The sequence below is a fragment of the Xiphias gladius genome, chromosome 17 (genome assembly GCF_016859285.1).
Source record: "Xiphias gladius isolate SHS-SW01 ecotype Sanya breed wild chromosome 17, ASM1685928v1, whole genome shotgun sequence".
Classification (NCBI taxonomy): Eukaryota; Metazoa; Chordata; class Actinopteri; order Istiophoriformes; family Xiphiidae; genus Xiphias; species Xiphias gladius.
Window position 1 is genome coordinate 271,560 of NC_053416.1, and position 18,441 is coordinate 290,000.

Here is an 18,441-nt window from a genome sequence, read left to right on the forward strand (position 1 = left end):
TCTGCTCTGTAGTTTTACGGCGTAGCCTGTCTCACCTCTGGTCTGTAGTTTTACAGCGTAGCCTGTCTCACCTCTGGTCTGTAGTTCAGAGCTCAGCTGTCTCTGTAGTGTCTGTAGTTTTACAGCGTAGCCTGTCTCACCTCTGGTCTGTACTTTTACAGCGTAGCCTGTCTCACCTCTGGTCTGTAGTTTTACAGCGTAGCCTGTCTCACCTCTGGTCTGTAGTTCAGAGCTCAGCTGTCTCTGTAGTGTCTGTAGTTTTACAGCGTAGTCTGTCTCACCTCTGGTCTGTACTTTTACAGCGTAGCCTGTCTCACCTCTGGTCTGTAGTTTTACGGCGTAGCCTGTCTCACCTCTGGTCTGTAGTTTTACAACGTAGCCTGTCTCACCTCTGGTCTGTACTTTTAGAGCGTAGCCTGTCTCACCTCTGGTCTGTACTTTTACAGCGTAGCCTGTCTCACCTCTGGTCTGTAGTTCAGAGCTCAGCTGTCTCTGTAGTGTCTGTAGTTTTACAGCGTAGCCTGTCTCACCTCTGGTCTGTACTTTTACAGCGTAGCCTGTCTCACCTCTGGTCTGTAGTTTTACGGCGTAGCCTGTCTCACCTCTGGTCTGTAGTTTTACAGCGTAGCCTGTCTCACCTCTGGTCTGTAGTTCAGAGCTCAGCTGTCTCTGTAGTGTCTGTAGTTTTACAGCGTAGCCTGTCTCACCTCTGGTCTGTACTTTTACAGCGTAGCCTGTCTCACCTCTGGTCTGTAGTTTTACAGCGTAGCCTGTCTCAACTCTGGTCTGTAGTTCAGAGCTCAGCTGTCTCTGTAGCGTCTGTAGTTTTACAGCGTAGTCTGTCTCACCTCTGGTCTGTACTTTTACAGCGTAGCCTGTCTCACCTCTGGTCTGTAGTTTTACGGCGTAGCCTGTCTCACCTCTGGTCTGTAGTTTTACAACGTAGCCTGTCTCACCTCTGGTCTGTACTTTTAGAGCGTAGCCTGTCTCACCTCTGGTCTGTACTTTTACAGCGTAGCCTGTCTCACCTCTGGTCTGTAGTTCAGAGCTCAGCTGTCTCTGTAGTGTCTGTAGTTTTACAGCGTAGCCTGTCTCACCTCTGGTCTGTACTTTTACAGCATAGCCTGTCTCACCTCTGGTCTGTAGTTTTACAGCGTAGCCTGTCTCACCTCTGGTCTGTACTTTTACAGCGTAGCCTGTCTCACCTCTGGTCTGTAGTTTTACGGCGTAGCCTGTCTCACCTCTGGTCTGTAGTTTTACAGCGTAGCCTGTCTCACCTCTGGTCTGTAGTTCAGAGCTCAGCTGTCTCTGTAGTGTCTGTAGTTTTACAGCGTAGCCTGTCTCACCTCTGGTCTGTACTTTTACAGCGTAGCCTGTCTCACCTCTGGTCTGTAGTTTTACAGCGTAGCCTGTCTCAACTCTGGTCTGTAGTTCAGAGCTCAGCTGTCTCTGTAGCGTCTGTAGTTTTACAGCGTAGTCTGTCTCACCTCTGGTCTGTACTTTTACAGCGTAGCCTGTCTCACCTCTGGTCTGTAGTTTTACGGCGTAGCCTGTCTCACCTCTGGTCTGTAGTTTTACAACGTAGCCTGTCTCACCTCTGGTCTGTACTTTTAGAGCGTAGCCTGTCTCACCTCTGGTCTGTACTTTTACAGCGTAGCCTGTCTCACCTCTGGTCTGTAGTTCAGAGCTCAGCTGTCTCTGTAGTGTCTGTAGTTTTACAGCGTAGCCTGTCTCACCTCTGGTCTGTACTTTTACAGCATAGCCTGTCTCACCTCTGGTCTGTAGTTTTACAGCGTAGCCTGTCTCACCTCTGGTCTGTACTTTTACAGCGTAGCCTGTCTCACCTCTGGTCTGTAGTTTTACGGCGTAGCCTGTCTCACCTCTGGTCTGTAGTTTTACAGCGTAGCCTGTCTCACCTCTGGTCTGTAGTTCAGAGCTCAGCTGTCTCTGTAGTGTCTGTAGTTTTACAGCGTAGCCTGTCTCACCTCTGGTCTGTAGTTTTACAGCGTAGCCTGTCTCACCTCTGGTCTGTACTTTTACAGCGTAGCCTGTCTCATCTCTGGTCTGTAGTTCAGAGCTCAGCTGTCTCTGTAGTGTCTGTAGTTTTACAGCGTAGCCTGTCTCACCTCTGGTCTGTACTTTTAGAGCGTAGCCTGTCTCACCTCTGGTCTGTACTTTTACAGCGTAGCCTGTCTCACCTCTGGTCTGTAGTTTTACAGCGTAGCCTGTCTCACCTCTGGTCTGTAGTTCAGAGCTCAGCTGTCTCTGTAGTGTCTGTAGTTTTACAGCGTAGCCTGTCTCACCTCTGGTCTGTACTTTTACAGCGTAGCCTGTCTCACCTCTGCTCTGTAGTTTTACAGCGTAGCCTGTCTCACCTCTGGTCTGTAGTTTTACAGCGTAGCCTGTCTCACCTCTGGTCTGTAGTTCAGAGCTCAGCTGTCTCTGTAGTGTCTGTAGTTTTACAGCGTAGCCTGTCTCACCTCTGGTCTGTACTTTTAGAGCGTAGCCTGTCTCAACTCTGGTCTGTAGTTCAGAGCTCAGCTGTCTCTGTAGTGTCTGTAGTTTTACAGCGTAGCCTGTCTCACCTCTGGTCTGTAGTTTTACAGCGTAGCCTGTCTCACCTCTGGTCTGTACTTTTACAGCGTAGCCTGTCTCACCTCTGGTCTGTAGTTTTACGGCGTAGCCTGTCTCACCTCTGGTCTGTAGTTTTACGGCGTAGCCTGTCTCACCTCTGGTCTGTAGTTGAGAGCTCAGCTGTCTCTGTAGCGTCTGTAGTTTTACAGCGTAGTCTGTCTCACCTCTGGTCTGTACTTTTACAGCGTAGCCTGTCTCACCTCTGGTCTGTAGTTTTACGGCGTAGCCTGTCTCACCTCTGGTCTGTAGTTTTACAGCGTAGCCTGTCTCACCTCTGGTCTGTACTTTTACAGCGTAGCCTGTCTCACCTCTGCTCTGTAGTTTTACAGCGTAGCCTGTCTCACCTCTGGTCTGTAGTTTTACAGCGTAGCCTGTCTCACCTCTGGTCTGTAGTTCAGAGCTCAGCTGTCTCTGTAGTGTCTGTACTTTTACAGCGTAGCCTGTCTCACCTCTGGTCTGTAGTTTTACAGCGTAGCCTGTCTCACCTCTGGTCTGTACTTTTACAGCGTAGCCTGTCTCACCTCTGGTCTGTAGTTTTACGGCGTAGCCTGTCTCACCTCTGGTCTGTAGTTTTACAGCGTAGCCTGTCTCACCTCTGGTCTGTAGTTCAGAGCTCAGCTGTCTCTGTAGTGTCTGTAGTTTTACAGCGTAGCCTGTCTCACCTCTGGTCTGTACTTTTAGAGCGTAGCCTGTCTCACCTCTGGTCTGTACTTTTACAGCGTAGCCTGTCTCACCTCTGGTCTGTAGTTCAGAGCTCAGCTGTCTCTGTAGTGTCTGTAGTTTAACAGCGTAGCCTGTCTCACCTCTGGTCTGTAGTTTTACGGCGTAGCCTGTCTCACCTCTGGTCTGTAGTTTTACAGCGTAGCCTGTCTCACCTCTGGTCTGTAGTTTTACGGCGAAGCCTGTCTCACCTCTGGTTTGTAGTTTTACAGCGTAACCTGTCTCACCTCTGGTCTTTTACGGCGTAGCCTGTCTCACCTCTGGTCTGTAGTTTTACAGCGTAGCCTGTCTCACCTCTGGTCTGTAGTTCAGAGCTCAGCTGTCTCTGTAGTGTCTGTAGTTTTACAGCGTAGCCTGTCTCACCTCTGGTCTGTACTTTTAGAGCGTAGCCTGTCTCACCTCTGGTCTGTAGTTTTACAGCGTAGCCTGTCTCACCTCTGGTCTGTAGTTCAGAGCTCAGCTGTCTCTGTAGTGTCTGTAGTTTTACAGCGTAGCCTGTCTCACCTCTGGTCCATACTTTTACAGCGTAGCCTGTCTCACCTCTGGTCTGTAGTTTTACAGCGTAGCCTGTCTCACCTCTGGTCTGTAGTTTTACGGCGTAGCCTGTCTCACCTCTGGTCTGTAGTTTTACAGCGTAACCTGTCTCACCTCTGGTCTTTTAGAGCGTAGCCTGTCTCACCTCTGGTCTGTAGTTTTACAGCGTAGCCTGTCTCACCTCTGGTCTGTAGTTCAGAGCTCAGCTGTCTCTGTAGTGTCTGTAGTTTTACAGCGTAGCCTGTCTCACCTCTGGTCTGTACTTTTACAGCGTAGCCTGTCTCACCTCTGGTCTGTAGTTTTACGGCGAAGCCTGTCTCACCTCTGGTTTGTAGTTTTACAGCGTAACCTGTCTCACCTCTGGTCTTTTACGGCGTAGCCTGTCTCACCTCTGGTCTGTAGTTTTACGGCGTAGCCTGTCTCACCTCTGGTCTGTAGTTCAGAGCTCAGCTGTCTCTGTAGTGTCTGTAGTTTTACAGCGTAGCCTGTCTCACCTCTGGTCCATACTTTTAGAGCGTAGCCTGTCTCACCTCTGGTCTGTAGTTTTACAGCGTAGCCTGTCTCACCTCTGGTCTGTAGTTCAGAGCTCAGCTGTCTCTGTAGTGTCTGTAGTTTTACAGCGTAGCCTGTCTCACCTCTGGTCTGTACTTTTACAGCGTAGCCTGTCTCACCTCTGGTCTGTAGTTTTACGGCGTAGCCTGTCTCACCTCTGGTCTGTAGTTCAGAGCTCAGCTGTCTCTGTAGCGTCTGTCGGGCGTCTCTCTCTCGCTCCAGCTCCAGCTTTAACTCTTTCCTCTCCAGTTGGTTCTGTTTGTCATGAGAACGAGCGCTCTCCACCGCCACCTTGAGGAGACCCTGAGGTAAAACAAAGAAATACCCACGTCATGTCCTTGAAGTTACCATCTCTACATTACTCTTTGTTTATGTCTATACGCTCTTATCCCTACACCTTTGTTATCTGTGCATTAATATCTCTTTGTTACCGTCTCCACTTCGCCTCTATGTTATTATCTCTACATTATCGTCTCTACTTTATTTCAGTTAACTCTTTCTGGACAGCCATGGACAAAGACAAGTAAGGAGAGAGGGGAGACATTGAGCACCTCAGCCTTAATGGTACTCACTTAGCCAGGTGAGCTACTGGTGCGTCACCAGTTAAATCTCTTTCACCTGTATGTTGGTCAGCAGCGTCTCCATGGACGACAGACCCTCGGCCAATAGGAATGGGGCGAAGGCGGGGTTTGGGTGGTTGATCGACAGCGGCTGGGAGCCGAGCGACAGCTTCTCATAGTTTGGTTTGAGGAGGGGGAGGGGCAAAAGGCTGTCATCTGCAGGTAAAAACAAGGTAAAGACAAAAGAAACCAAAAGTGAATAAACAACATCATGAATATTTAATTGGGTTTTGTAGAAGTTGGACAAAAGCTTCCTGTGTGCATAATTAATGAGCTCTTTCTGTGTGTGTTTGCATTCTTGTAGTTCTGACTTTGTGAAGACCAGTTTGTGTTTCGAAAACTAAGGACATTTTGGACATTCAGGTTAGAAATAATAGGTCAAGGTGAACTTAAGGCTGTTTTCTATTATTTATGTTGTCTTTTTTCTCTCCTCATCCAGTCCTCCCATCATATCAGACAAAGTTTCAACAAAATATACAAAAAAATCTGAAAACTGTAGCTTCAACTTCTTCTCCTTTTTTGTAACCAACTTTTTCATTTAGTTTGGTGGGGATACAGGAACATAACATAAAGGAAACATAGACTCCCTAATTAAATATGCACATACAATCCCATAAAACACAGAAATGATGTGTCAGAATCTTTCTTGGGTCATTACAATATCTAAATAACAAAAAAAAACCCAGATATATTAGTCTATTAAACTTTACTCATCCATTAACTCAAAACAAAGACACATAAGCGTGAAGGAGAGAGGAGAGGATACAAGGGAAGGAAGCAAGGAGGCATAAATAAGCAATGGAAGGAGAGAGAGAGTTCATGAATAAAAAATCAGAACAACTAGAGTCTGTATGAAAACGCCTCAGGACACGTTCCCGTGGTCCCATCTGCTGCGTCCCCACAAATACACAAACACTGAGACACTGAAACACACCCCTACCTTTTTCCTTCAACACCTTTTTAATGTTTTCAGCGACCTCACCTGTGGAGTTACACACAGAAACACACACTTCAGAAACATGTCCATCACTGTGTGTGGGCGTGTGCGCCTGTGTGTGTGTGTGTGTGTGTGTGTGCTGACCCAGCGCTGGCGCGTGTGCAGGAGGAAGAGGTGATGATGACGATGATGAAGATGCTCTGGAGGGTGATTGGCTGGTTGGTTCTGGTGGGTGGAGCTCATCATCACTAGGGGAGGGGCTGGGGGAGGGGCTTCCCAGAGGAGAATCCTGAACACACTGGAAGCAGTTAGCATTAGCACCGTTGGGATTGGTGCTGTCAACGTTATCCCTGTTAGCATGAGAACTGTTAACACTTTAAGCATCAGCACTTTCTTTTTTTTCCTGTCGAACTTAGCATTAGCACTATTAGCAGTAGCTATTTTAGTATTAACTTAGTTGCTTTAACGCATGCTGGCATTAGTACTGTTAATATAAATGCTGTTAGCATTAGCTCCGTTGGCATTCCCAATGTTAGCATGAGCGGGGGTTAGCTACCACCTTGCCCTCTTCTCTCTGGACCTGCGACACGGCGGACATGTTTGCCAAACCACTCAGCTGACTCATCTGGTTCATCGCCATGGCAACGCTAGCAGGGGGCAGGCCCACAGGGAGGAAGGGGTGTGGCATGACCATAAAGGGAATGTCGGACAGACCTGAGGAGGCAGAACAACAGAGACAGACAGGGTCGATATAATGTACTGAGGTGCTACGATGCTAAGCTAACAATCATCCGGTATCCAATCAGAGGACAGCTGTGACTCACGGTTGGCCAAAAGGGAGCTGTGTTGCTGCAGAGTGTTGAGGTGGAGAGATGCTGAACCAGCAGGAGGCACTACCACCGAGGAGGGAGGAGGGAGGAGACGCTGCTCCTTCTCCCAGGATCCTTCACTGCCTCCTACAGGAAAGGGAGACAAGGAGAGGGGAGGAGAGAAGGTGACAAGGTGACAAGGAGAGGAGAGGAGGAGATTAAGAGACCAGCATGATGATGAAGTCATATGATGTCACGTCTCATACCTGTGTCGTCGTTCTCAGACTCGGCTCCGTTGTGATGTCGCTGCTGATCACTGTTTCCGTGGAAACCCATCATCATCCTCATCTTCTGCAGCTTCAGGGCCTCGGCCATCGCCGCCGCCGTTAGACCTGCAGAGAGCTGAGGTCAACAACTGACGATTTCTGAACATGTTCAGGTTGTCCTGAGGGGGGCGCTACAGGACAGATCATGGAGTCAAACTTAGCATTAGCACTGAGTTCTCTTTAGTGCTAGCAGAGAGCTGGACTCAGACCAGGAGCTTTACTGATGATCTAATCTGTGGGTTTTGTTATTTCTTGTGTAGTAATAAAATAGCTGAATGTACATATCTACTGTATGTAGCTACGGCTACATACACGTGTAAGTTTACGACAAAGACGCTCCTAGAGCTGCTACCTCATGTATACATGAAACTGCAAATTAGGGATTTACTCAAGTAAAAACGTTCTTAAGCATTTTCCATCGAGTTTTGGTTACAACTGCACGGAAATCTGCTTTTTACAATTAAAGTTAATCTGCAAAATACGCTCTCCTTGAGTTGCGTTTACATACGTACATAAATTTGCAATAAATGTGAAATGCAAGTTTGCGATGTATACTCGCCTTCAATTGTGATTATATCCATATATACATTTACACTACGCAAATTTGTGATGTACGCTCTCCTTAAATTGTAATTATGGCCATGCATTAATCCGTGATACGTTTAATTCCGTATATAAACTTGTAATATATGCAAATTAGCGATATACACTCTCCTCTCGTTATACATTATTATACATTTTCCTTGTGTTTTAGTTAAAGCAGCACACAAATGCAGTAACGGCACATTTTTCAATATGAACGCTGCTTGAGTTGCGGTTACATACATAAATTTGCAACATGTGCATATTTGGAAGAATGAGAAGTGTCTCAGACTTTTGGACCCCCCCTGTGTGAATATATGTATATACACGTTATGTATATACTGTACATATATTACATTCTTCCTGATCCTTGATATGCATAGAATCCACATACACACTCCTTTAATGATGCTTTTATCTATTTGAGGTCAATAATTCTAGTCCCGATGGCGTCCCCTACAGGCTGCATAGTTCATTGCCGCCATAACAAGAACTAACAACATCCTTATGATTTATCTGCTCTTAGAGTCTGAGCAGTAGTGGAGCTAAAAATGTAAAGTTTATGTTGAAGGTGGCGCTAGAGGGCAGATAATGGGGTCGATGAAATCTATAAGATCAGGACATTTAATCTGAGCAGTGGATGTGCAGCTATTTGTGAATATGTGCTTAATGAAATCATCTAACAGTTTATTGTACATTTTAGTGCCTCAACATTTTTTTCTATAGAGAAGGGGAGATCGGGGAGGTGATGACGCGGGTAAATGTTCCAAATGTTTTTAGAAGTTGGTGATTGATCAATAATTAATAACTCTGGCAGCTTGAGAGTCTCCAGTGACTGTCGGTGTCTCTCGACCACCTCTATCTCCCTGCGGCCACTTGGCCCAATTAATCACCTCCTCTAATTAATTCAATTAGAATTAACGAGGGACTCCTGCTAACAAACGGACAGCGACCCCCCAACCCTCCAGCTCATTAAACAGCTTCTGATGAACAAAAACACGAAGAAAGTTTTTATCTTTTTGTTCTCAGAGTTTCCCTGCAGGAGATTCTGATTTTATTCTGTTAATGAAAACTGGAACATTTAATGTCAGGAGACTTCGAAACAGGCTTCAGATCAGTTCAGTGCTTCATCTCTGAAGGTGTCCAGTACAGATGAATCCAGGAGATGGTTAGCTTAGCTTAGCATAAAGACTGGAAGCAAGTTGTTGGCATTAGGGCTGTGAAATTTCAAATGAGTTACGTGTTAGTTTGAATTCCTATAACATTGACGTTTTAAAAGTGAATTTGTTTTAATTAACTGCACCTCTGTGTCTAGTTCATCTTTATTTTGATTCGGAACCAGAGGCACATCTCGGGAAATGGGTTAAAATGTGTTTTTTTTTGGGTAGGAAGAGCTGTTGAGGAACATTCACTCAAGGCTTCAAGCGTTAAACAGGAAAGTTGATGGAGGATCGTCACGTAGACAAGTTAGCCTCCTGTTTTTACGTGAATGCATGTTGGTTGTTGAGCTGTGAACTGCTGTTTGCAAAGTTTACACTCGACTTTTTGATCATCTGTTTTAACAAAATGCAGCCACACCGACGACTTTTTTGACATGGTCTCAATTAGTTTGAAGCCGACCCCCAGTAAACGTTCAGTAAACGTTAAAGAAGTTAAACCTAGCAACCTCCATCAGGTCGGGCAGGTTACCCCGTTCTCACAGGTAGTCTGTCCCTCCAACCACCGCAGTAAATAACAGATTAATCCCGGAAGACTGTTGATGTAGCGCTTTGCTCCTAATGAAAGTAGCACTGGCGACTGGACGAGAGCAGATCAACCAGCCAATCGACCAGTCGAACAGGAGACTACAGCCTTAGTCCCTACTGCAGTGGCCTGGGTTTGAATCCGACCCGGGCCCTTTGCATGTCGTCCCCTCTCTCCACTGCCTTTCCTGTCTCTCTCTACGAAGACTATCCTATAAAGCAAAAATGCCACAAAAAAAAAAGGAAAAATATTAAATGTACACAAATTTGCAACATAAGCTCTACTTTAGTTGCAACAACATATGTATGTACGTTATAGTTATATGCAATATATTGTAGGGAAAATTACCTTAATTTGGGGAAATATGACTCCGAATTAACATGCGAACCAATTTAATTATTCGTCCACCGATATAATCTCAGAGTTAGTACAACTACAACTATAAAACAGTTTCTCTTGGTGCCCAGTCAAGAGTGGGTATAACGCGCAATTTAACTTTGGGAAAGAATTAACCTGAACTTAGAGGAACAAGCAACAAAGAATCAGATGCGTAAAGCGACTGAAAGTAAGTTACGGAAAACCAAGGCAACGACTTTATACGTAAATCATTTATTACACACACACTAACGCAGAACGACACAACAATAAAACAACAAGACGCTAACTACACACACAGTGATGCTACGAATGATAATGTCACTGTATGACTGCAGTTTGGCAGGTAAAGTATGCAACAGGTGAGCAAACCAAAGTCTGACCATCACATGAAGCAGCTGGTAAAAAAGTGGTAAACTTAGAATCACGTTTGTATAGAGAAGCCAGTTGTAATTTCTGAATTCACAGGGGCACAGCAGGCTGAAGCCCCCTGTCGCTAGTGGAGCTTGTGTGACTTCAACCGCAGCTCTCCAAGGCCATTAGCCGGTACGTGTTAATCCGGTCTTATCTTCTGCTTCCTCCAAGACGTCTCTGATTGTTTTTGAGTGTAAACACCAGATAAGTTTTAGAACGGCCAAATGGACTCTCAACTAATTTACAACAGTGGGAAAGAAAAGAGTCCCGGTGGGGTGGGGGGGTGCATCTTTTGGGGGTAGCCTGGAATGCAAAACTTCTGTCTCTTGTGTTCGGCTCAAACGTGTCCTACAAGATAGCATGGGACTTGTAGTATATATTTGTACATACATTTACGATACATGAAATTTTGCGATATCCGCTCTCTTTCAATTATGTTATGGACATTCAAAGAATTGCAATAAGCATTCACAAATGTGTGATAGAAACTCGCCTTTAACTGTACAATTTATGTGGTCTTTGTTATGTTCTTCAATAGTTTTACTATTTACATAAAATTGAGATATACGAGATATACGCTAAGGACATACACCATCTTTGAGCTGTGGTTACGTACTGTAAGAAAATGGGGCTAAGAGCTGCACTATGTGTCTAGAGACGGTGGCGCGACACTGAATCCTGGGGCTCCAGTTCTGTCTTTATTAACTGATGTCGATGTATAATTTAAGATGAAACCGGACACTGACTCAAACAATTAAAAGAAAGAACTGATGAGTTATTCAACGATCAAACATACAGTTCTACCTCAAGTGTACTGCTTATTTTAACTTGACCGGGCTCTGGGCAGCTGTGCCGTTAAGATAATTCGAAGTATTTGAAGTATGTGACCAGACACCCATATTAAAGGACTCGGACTGGGGCCAAAAAAACGGATTGGAGCATCCAGAGTCTTTATTTCTGTCTTTTATTGAGGAAGTCATGTTTCCATCGGGCAGGTTGGACTACACATCAAATGGTGGACAGACTTTACAGCCAAAACACAAAATGACATAAATCTTTGGTTCTTCCCTACTTCTATAAAAAAAAAAATATTTTGGGCATCAGAATAATTTCTCAAACCACAGAGTCTATTACAGAACGCTTTCAGGTGGTGAAACCCCCAAACAGGAAATGCAACGCAACACTGCTTGTCATACACAAACATACACAGACAGTAAATAAACACGTCAGTTTGATAAATTCATCTTGTTTTCTGTCTAAATTGTCTCTACTGTCACTGAAAACAGGCCGTTTCCTGTCTGATCATCAGGGAATAAAAACTCGGCTTTATTTCATTTAAATTTTACAGAAACACATTTATCAAACAAACTAAATTCACAGTTGTTTTGTTTCGTGTCTAGTGACTGTTTGCTTTGACCTGGAGAAGACACTGCAGTTTCGGCGATAGACCCATCAGTCACTGTCTCACTGTGTCCAACACTCAGCCCTGTCTGCTACAGAATTAATTTAAATATTACTGTGCTTTCCTAAAAAACAGGTACGTTTTGGAGAAAACACGATTTCAGTCTTAATTAGACCTGCAACGATGAATCGATTAGTCAAAATGAATCAGCGGCTATTTTAACAATCAAATAATCGTGTCAGTCATTTTTTAAGCAGAAACACCAAACGTTCGCTGGTTCCAGGTCGTTAAGTTTCAATGTTTTTCTTTGTCATATATCATTATCTACTGCACTGTTAGTTAGTGATCTGAAGATGCCACCTTGGTCCGTGGGAAACTATCACAGGCATTTTTTAATATTTTCTGGCGCCTTATAGATGGAATGACAAACCAATTAATTGAAAAAATAATCTGCAGATTTGGTATAAACATAAATAAATTTACAAGTCCGTATGAGTCACAAATATGCAGCTTTATGTAATTAGTGAAACATTAAGATTAACGCAAGATGAAATGATCTCATGCTGCAAATGTGCAGGACACTTTGTTGACGTTTGGGTGTCGTGCGTGACGACTCCACAGCAAAATAAAGTCACTCGTAGGTTTGCAGAGACATTTACAGCAGAGTGACTCCAGCCAGTTCAGTGACTTTGTTTTGTTCTCACACTGACTCCAACCACCACCGCAGGACAACGAGACTTTATCCTCAGTTTATACTCAACCTTTACAACATTTTAATTAACTGTGTGTGTGTGTGTGTGTGTGTGTGTGTGTGTGTGTGTGTGTGTGTGTGTGTGTGTGTGTGTGCGCAGTTAATAATTTTCTTGTTCGTTTGATCTCTCCGTCTCTGACCTCGGTCAAGAAATGTGGCAGTTTGAGTATTTTTAATAAAAAACTGTGTGTGTGTGTGTGTGTGTGTGTGTGTGTGTGTGTGTGTGTGTGTGTGTGTGCGCGGTGTTTTCATTAAGCTGTCAGATCTGTCAGGGAGGTGACGGAGGTGAAAGGTTTGGTATGTGGTTCGTCCTCTGTGACCATTGGAGCGTCTCTGTTGAATTAAAACTGCTGAACAGAAACATTGAAGACTTCACTGTTCTTGTTGGTTTTCGTGGTTTGAAATGCTTGAACCGGCTTCCATCAGTGAACACTGCATGTTTACAGGTGACAGACTCCGGTGGATTTAATTGGCTGGCCAATGAGACGGCAAATACCCGCCTAAAGACCGTCCTATAAAAAAAAAGGGGGCTTCAGTAGGAGACCGTCTGGGAATCCCCACCTCGTCGTGGAGAAGGGTCTTAGTCTTCATATCGTGCCAAACCAACCAACATTTACCAAAACTACCCGGTGCTTCCAGTTAAGTTACCAGCAGGATTAGTTACTGGTAACTGGTAACTGGTAACCAGCGTTGACAACTGGGGCCTGAGTGACATCCAAAACCTGGTCCTGGAACTCTCCCGGAACCCGGGACCCAGATCCAAATAAGTGGTGCAAAATTGAAAGTGGACATTGTACCAAGAACCAATCCCATTACTTTCCGCCTCGAATCAAACTTTCGAATAGACACTGTGGATGAAAATCTATCAATTACTGGACGTGTTAACAATCAATAGTCCCTTAATCCTTAATTAGGTTACACACACGTTTTTCCATAATAAAAGCATTTATTAAACGAGGACGTTAAGTTCCGCAAAATCAAAGTAAATTAAGTAACTGAGCAAGAAATTCATGAGTTAATTAAAATTTTAATAACGAATACTTTCACTTGAAATTGCGGTGGTCCAACTCCCTTTTGTTTCTAGTCAATGGATGGCAGGTAATGTTAATATATTTTTTATCAGTTAAATTATGAACGTAATCATCTGCAACTAACGATTGTTTTCATTATCGACTGATCTACCGTTGATTTTCTCCATTAATCGTTTAGTCCCTGCAATAGCACAAACGATGCGTATCACAGTTCCAGGTCGGTGTCTTCAGAAGTCTTGTTTTGACCAACAGTCCGAAAATATTCCGTTAACAGTGATATGAAACAGGGAAAATCAGCAACTCCTTGCATTTGAGAAACTTGGAGCACAGAACATTTGGCACGTAAATGATTATCAAATAGTTGCCGATTAGTTTTCTATCAACTAATCGATTCCTTGAGTAATCGTTGCAGCTGTCAAAAGGTGTCTTTGAGTTTGAAAATCCTAAAGTTCCTGTTTGGGCTGAGAGCTTTAGTCTTTCTGGAACCCGGTCCAGCCGACCGAGGTTCTGACGGATTTTATGTTCTGCTTCTTTATTTGGTCGTTTTTACAAGACAGGTTCAGAAGGAAGTTCTGTCCTGATGTCACCTGTGCAGAAACGTCCAATCAAAGGGCAGATCTGACTGTGATGTCGCTGTGACTCTTCGTCTGTGTGTAGCTTCAACAACAACAATCATTAGAACCTACAAACACTCAGACACATTTGTTTTATCTTCTTAAGCAGATTTTCTTCACGGCTTTTTGAAGAGGAGATAAAATTCTTGACACTTGTCACCCAAAGCAACACGCAGGCGTACTTCTATCTTTGTGAGGACACTCATTGACATAATGCATTCCCTAGCCCCTAACCCTGACCTAAAACCAGATCTGAACCCTCACACAGCCCTTTGAAGGTGTGAGGACTGGACAAAATGTCCTCAGTTTCCCCAAAATGTCCTCACTCAAATGGTTTAAAATTCAAGCTGGTCCTCACAATGTATAGCCAGACAAATACACACACACACACACACACACACACACACAGAGTGCTTCGGGTGAGACTCCAATCTGTCAGTCATTTTGACATCTGCTAATTAAGCATGCTAATTATAGCTCTAATCACACACACACACACACACAGTAACACCCTGTATAATGTTTCAGACGAACAGAAACTGCAGCTCTGTAGAACCAGGGAATATAAATATATTGTTTCTTCACTAAATAACCTCGCTTGTTGGTATCAGATCTGCCTGACAGGCTGAATTCAGGGTAAAAACTATGTTAAATGTTCATTTGCCTGCCTACAACCATCCAGCCGCTCACATTTACAAATACTAACAATGTTATTATTATCATCATTAAGGGAGTCTGCTGTAGAATGCACAGGGAACACTTATTATAATCATCAGTCATCAATCAATTTACTTGTCGTTATTCTTTTTATTCCACGCTAATTGATCATACGACCACTGAACGCATCAAAACGTGGGTCTTCATCGGGATCGCCGTGACGTGACCTTTGGTAGCGATCGAAAGAAAAAGTGAGTTTTACTGGGCCCATTGAAAATAACTGGAAATCATTGGGAACATTTGCTCGGAGAAACGTCATTCAGTCTTTAAACAGGTCACAGGACTTTGGACTTTATAGTCTGAAATCAGCTTTTTGACCGATAGTACGGTTCTTCCGAAATTGCGGGTCACGTTTTGTGCTTCTTTGAGATTGTTTCAGATTTTATGTGAGTCAATAACCTAAGAGAAATCTAATGTGGTGTTTTGCGCCGCTGTTTCAGCGAAGCATCTCTCACTCCCAGTCATTTTATTCTCATAATATTAAGATTTTTTCTTTAAATATTTTGACTTTTTTTCTCAATCACAATTTAATTCTCATAATACTTTGACCAGATTCTCGAAAATCTCTCAGTGTGGCCAAACTAGTCCGTCATAGCAAACAGGTAGTGTAACTGCAGAAGTTATCACTGACAATTATCGTTAATCTAACATTAAGTTAGTTGGGTAACGATAACGTTAGCAACGACATTAGCGGTCAGTCTCCTCAGGAATATCGACTGAAATATCCGGCTGCTTGTCGTGAAAAACTATGTATAACAAGGTGCACCAGACAGCATCTCACTATAAAATGTACAATCATGAGAGGTGATCAGAGGTCCACCCACCACAGTCTCACAGAATCCACTGGGAAACACTGAAAAATGAACCGGTGTTCTGGAGGCCGACGACCCCACAAATCCACGAGAACACGGACTGTCATGTGATCTCGTGCCGAAACAAACACGGACGGCACCAGCGGCTCGATCCGCTTCTGTGCAGGAGCATTCGTGGAAAAAAGTCTGGTGAGACCCTGGATGGAGAAGTGAGTGGGACTGTAGAACCCACAGAGGGACCCGGATCTGAGCGAGCTTCGGGGAAAGATGTTTATTTACCCGTACATCTCCCTCGGCGACACAAGGTTGACGTCATCAATTGCCGACATCAGTCGCAGATATAAAAAAAAATCTTTACGAGAACGACTGAAGATCAGAGTCTTTCCATATGACACGCTATAGGATTTTATCTGCAGACTGTCTGCATCAACTGACCCAGAATAGAATAGACCAGCCCACCCTGAATGGAACAGACCTGGTCCAACCAGGTCCAACCAGGTCCCATCGGTCGTCACGCCCAAATCATATTAATCATCTGAGGCACAGTCCTAGTGTGGGTCCACAACTTCAAGGCTTTTTGTCATTTAGATCAGGCCGACCCCCCAGGAACAGCGCCGGGCTGCGAGGTGGCCAAACCCGGTCGATGCATCTTCCGCGTTCATCGCGTGATGCACACTGGGCCAAAAATCTTAGCCAAAAGTCGTTTGATTCACTCACCTGTTTGTGCCAGCAGGGTGGGGCTTAGCAGACCATGTGGGAGGAGTCTGGATCCATCAGTCATCGTGGCCACGCCCAGGGTCCTCTTCGGAGGACGACCTGGTCGAGAGCTGAGAGAGAGAGAGAGGCAAAAACATGAAAAACAGAGCGGAGTGGCCCTTTAAATAAATCGGCTGACCACCTTAAAAGACTGGGATTCCACCTTAAACAGAAGAGCACACACAGAGTTCGACAGCCATCAATAATTAATCAATACTGTCCTTTCCTCCTCCACTCTGCTCACGCTTAATATTCCAGGTTAATCTTATGTTTTAACTTCATGAATTAATCTGTTTCATCTCTCTCTCTCCTGAAGGCCTTTTATATTCAGTGTCGCTCGTCCCTGGGGAGGATTTTAGGAGACACACCGTTGGTGTGATACAAGGAGACACAGAGAGGACGAGTCTGAGAGAAAAACTGTTAGAACAGTCGAGTTTACATTAAATATATCACATTATGAATCCAAAATAATTTATCTTTACAGTATTTTAATGTAATAGTCTGTCACCCGGTTTCATTTATTTATGAGTATTTCATGGTTTTTTATGTTGTTTGTGAGCCTCTCAGACAATTTTCTATTACTATGCGATAGACAGTAAAGTGTTTTGAATCTTGAATCTTGTAAATATTCCCTTGAAACTCAGTTAATATTTTAAGTTTTAATTTACTGATTTCCATGTTCTGCTATTATATTTTAGTTTATTTCTTAAAAGAAATACACTGCAAAAAATTAGTGTAAAAAAAAAATTAGTGTAAATTATGTAATACTTCAAAACAAACACAAAATATTTTGCAGTATATATTAGATAATATACGATACTAGGAAAAGCCTCGGTAGGGCACTGACCTCCGCCAGGGCCAGAATCAAACAACATACACCAGACTCCACAGAAAAAATTCAAATTCACAGTAAAAGATCCGGATCTGCTCCAAAATGTGACGGGTTCATTGTGGACCCAGGTCCCATCCCCCCACCAGGTTCAGTGCTAATCGGTTCAGTAGTTTCTGCATAATCCTGCTGACAACCAGACCACCAGAAACTCCTTGGCGGAGGTAAATTTGATCCAACAGAAAAATAATAACAATTAGAGCTGAACTTCACATCAGTCGTTCAGTCAATTCAGTTAAGAGGCTGCAGCGTTTTATCAACTCCTTCGACTGAAGAAAAACTTTCATTTAAATAAACTAATAAGATGAAAGAAAATAAATCAAATAAATAAATGTATAACAGAATCTTTGCAGATAATAATGAAAACCATAAAGAGGTCATTGATCTGATTTCCAATTTTTCTGCAGACAAATTTTTACCATGTTTAATGAATTTATTTTTATTGTTTGTTTGTAAGAGCAAAAGCAACTCAGTTCATTTAAAAACATATGGGATCCAAAAAATTTCAGCTTCTGAAAATAATAGTTTTCCCAATAAAATGAAAAAATGAGCTACTTTTTTAAAGTCCTATTGTCAGAGTTACCATAGTTACCTCACATCATCAGCATTATTATATTAATAACAGTTATTTACATTTAAAAGTGTCTGTGTGACTGACCACATGGCCAGTTGCCGTGGTTACCGCACCTGCTGCCTCAGTCGTTCACGGCCACACACACACACACACACACACACACACACACACGAAGTGACAGTGTTCGGGATACACACAGGTCAGTGACTGACAGGTCTGAGAAAACCGGCCCACACACACCGTAAATTAAATTCCTCAGTACAATGAGTGTGTGTGTGTGTGTTTCCACAATTAAACTGAGACAAAATGTCCTTCATGTAACACACACACACGGACACACTCAGGTGAACAACATGATCCAGTGAACCCAGTTTAACCAGTGAAACCAGTTGAAACAGGGGGAGCGTGTTAATAGCGACTGTACGTTTCAGAATCAGCCAACGTCAGCGTTTCGGACCGATGCGATGATAGGATGACTTATTTCCTCACTAAGCTTCCGTCTCCCTCTTGGGTGTGTTTGTTTTGTAAATGTGTGTATTCATGCTGGTATAGCAGTATCAGAAATGTGTGGAGGTAATTTGATTTTGCAGTTTATTGGTGATTATTGGTGATTATTGCTGTCTTGATATGTTCTGTTGTGTTTCAAAAG

The 18,441-nt window shown here is 43.6% G+C and overlaps 1 protein-coding gene across 1 annotated transcript in view; it reads right to left on the reverse strand.

The window, feature by feature from the left end:
• LOC120802649 (dachshund homolog 2-like) overlaps window positions 1-18,441 on the reverse strand; it is a 31,515-nt gene that overhangs the window by 6,809 nt on the left and 6,265 nt on the right. The window contains exons 2-8 of the mRNA XM_040150692.1: window positions 16,291-16,400; window positions 7,073-7,198; window positions 6,822-6,953; window positions 6,557-6,711; window positions 6,142-6,286; window positions 5,059-5,216; window positions 4,596-4,743 (exon numbers count right to left, since the gene is read on the reverse strand). Of these exons, the coding sequence (XP_040006626.1) occupies window positions 4,596-4,743; window positions 5,059-5,216; window positions 6,142-6,286; window positions 6,557-6,711; window positions 6,822-6,953; window positions 7,073-7,198; window positions 16,291-16,400 (974 nt within the window). The remainder of the gene's footprint in view (window positions 1-4,595; window positions 4,744-5,058; window positions 5,217-6,141; window positions 6,287-6,556; window positions 6,712-6,821; window positions 6,954-7,072; window positions 7,199-16,290; window positions 16,401-18,441) is intronic.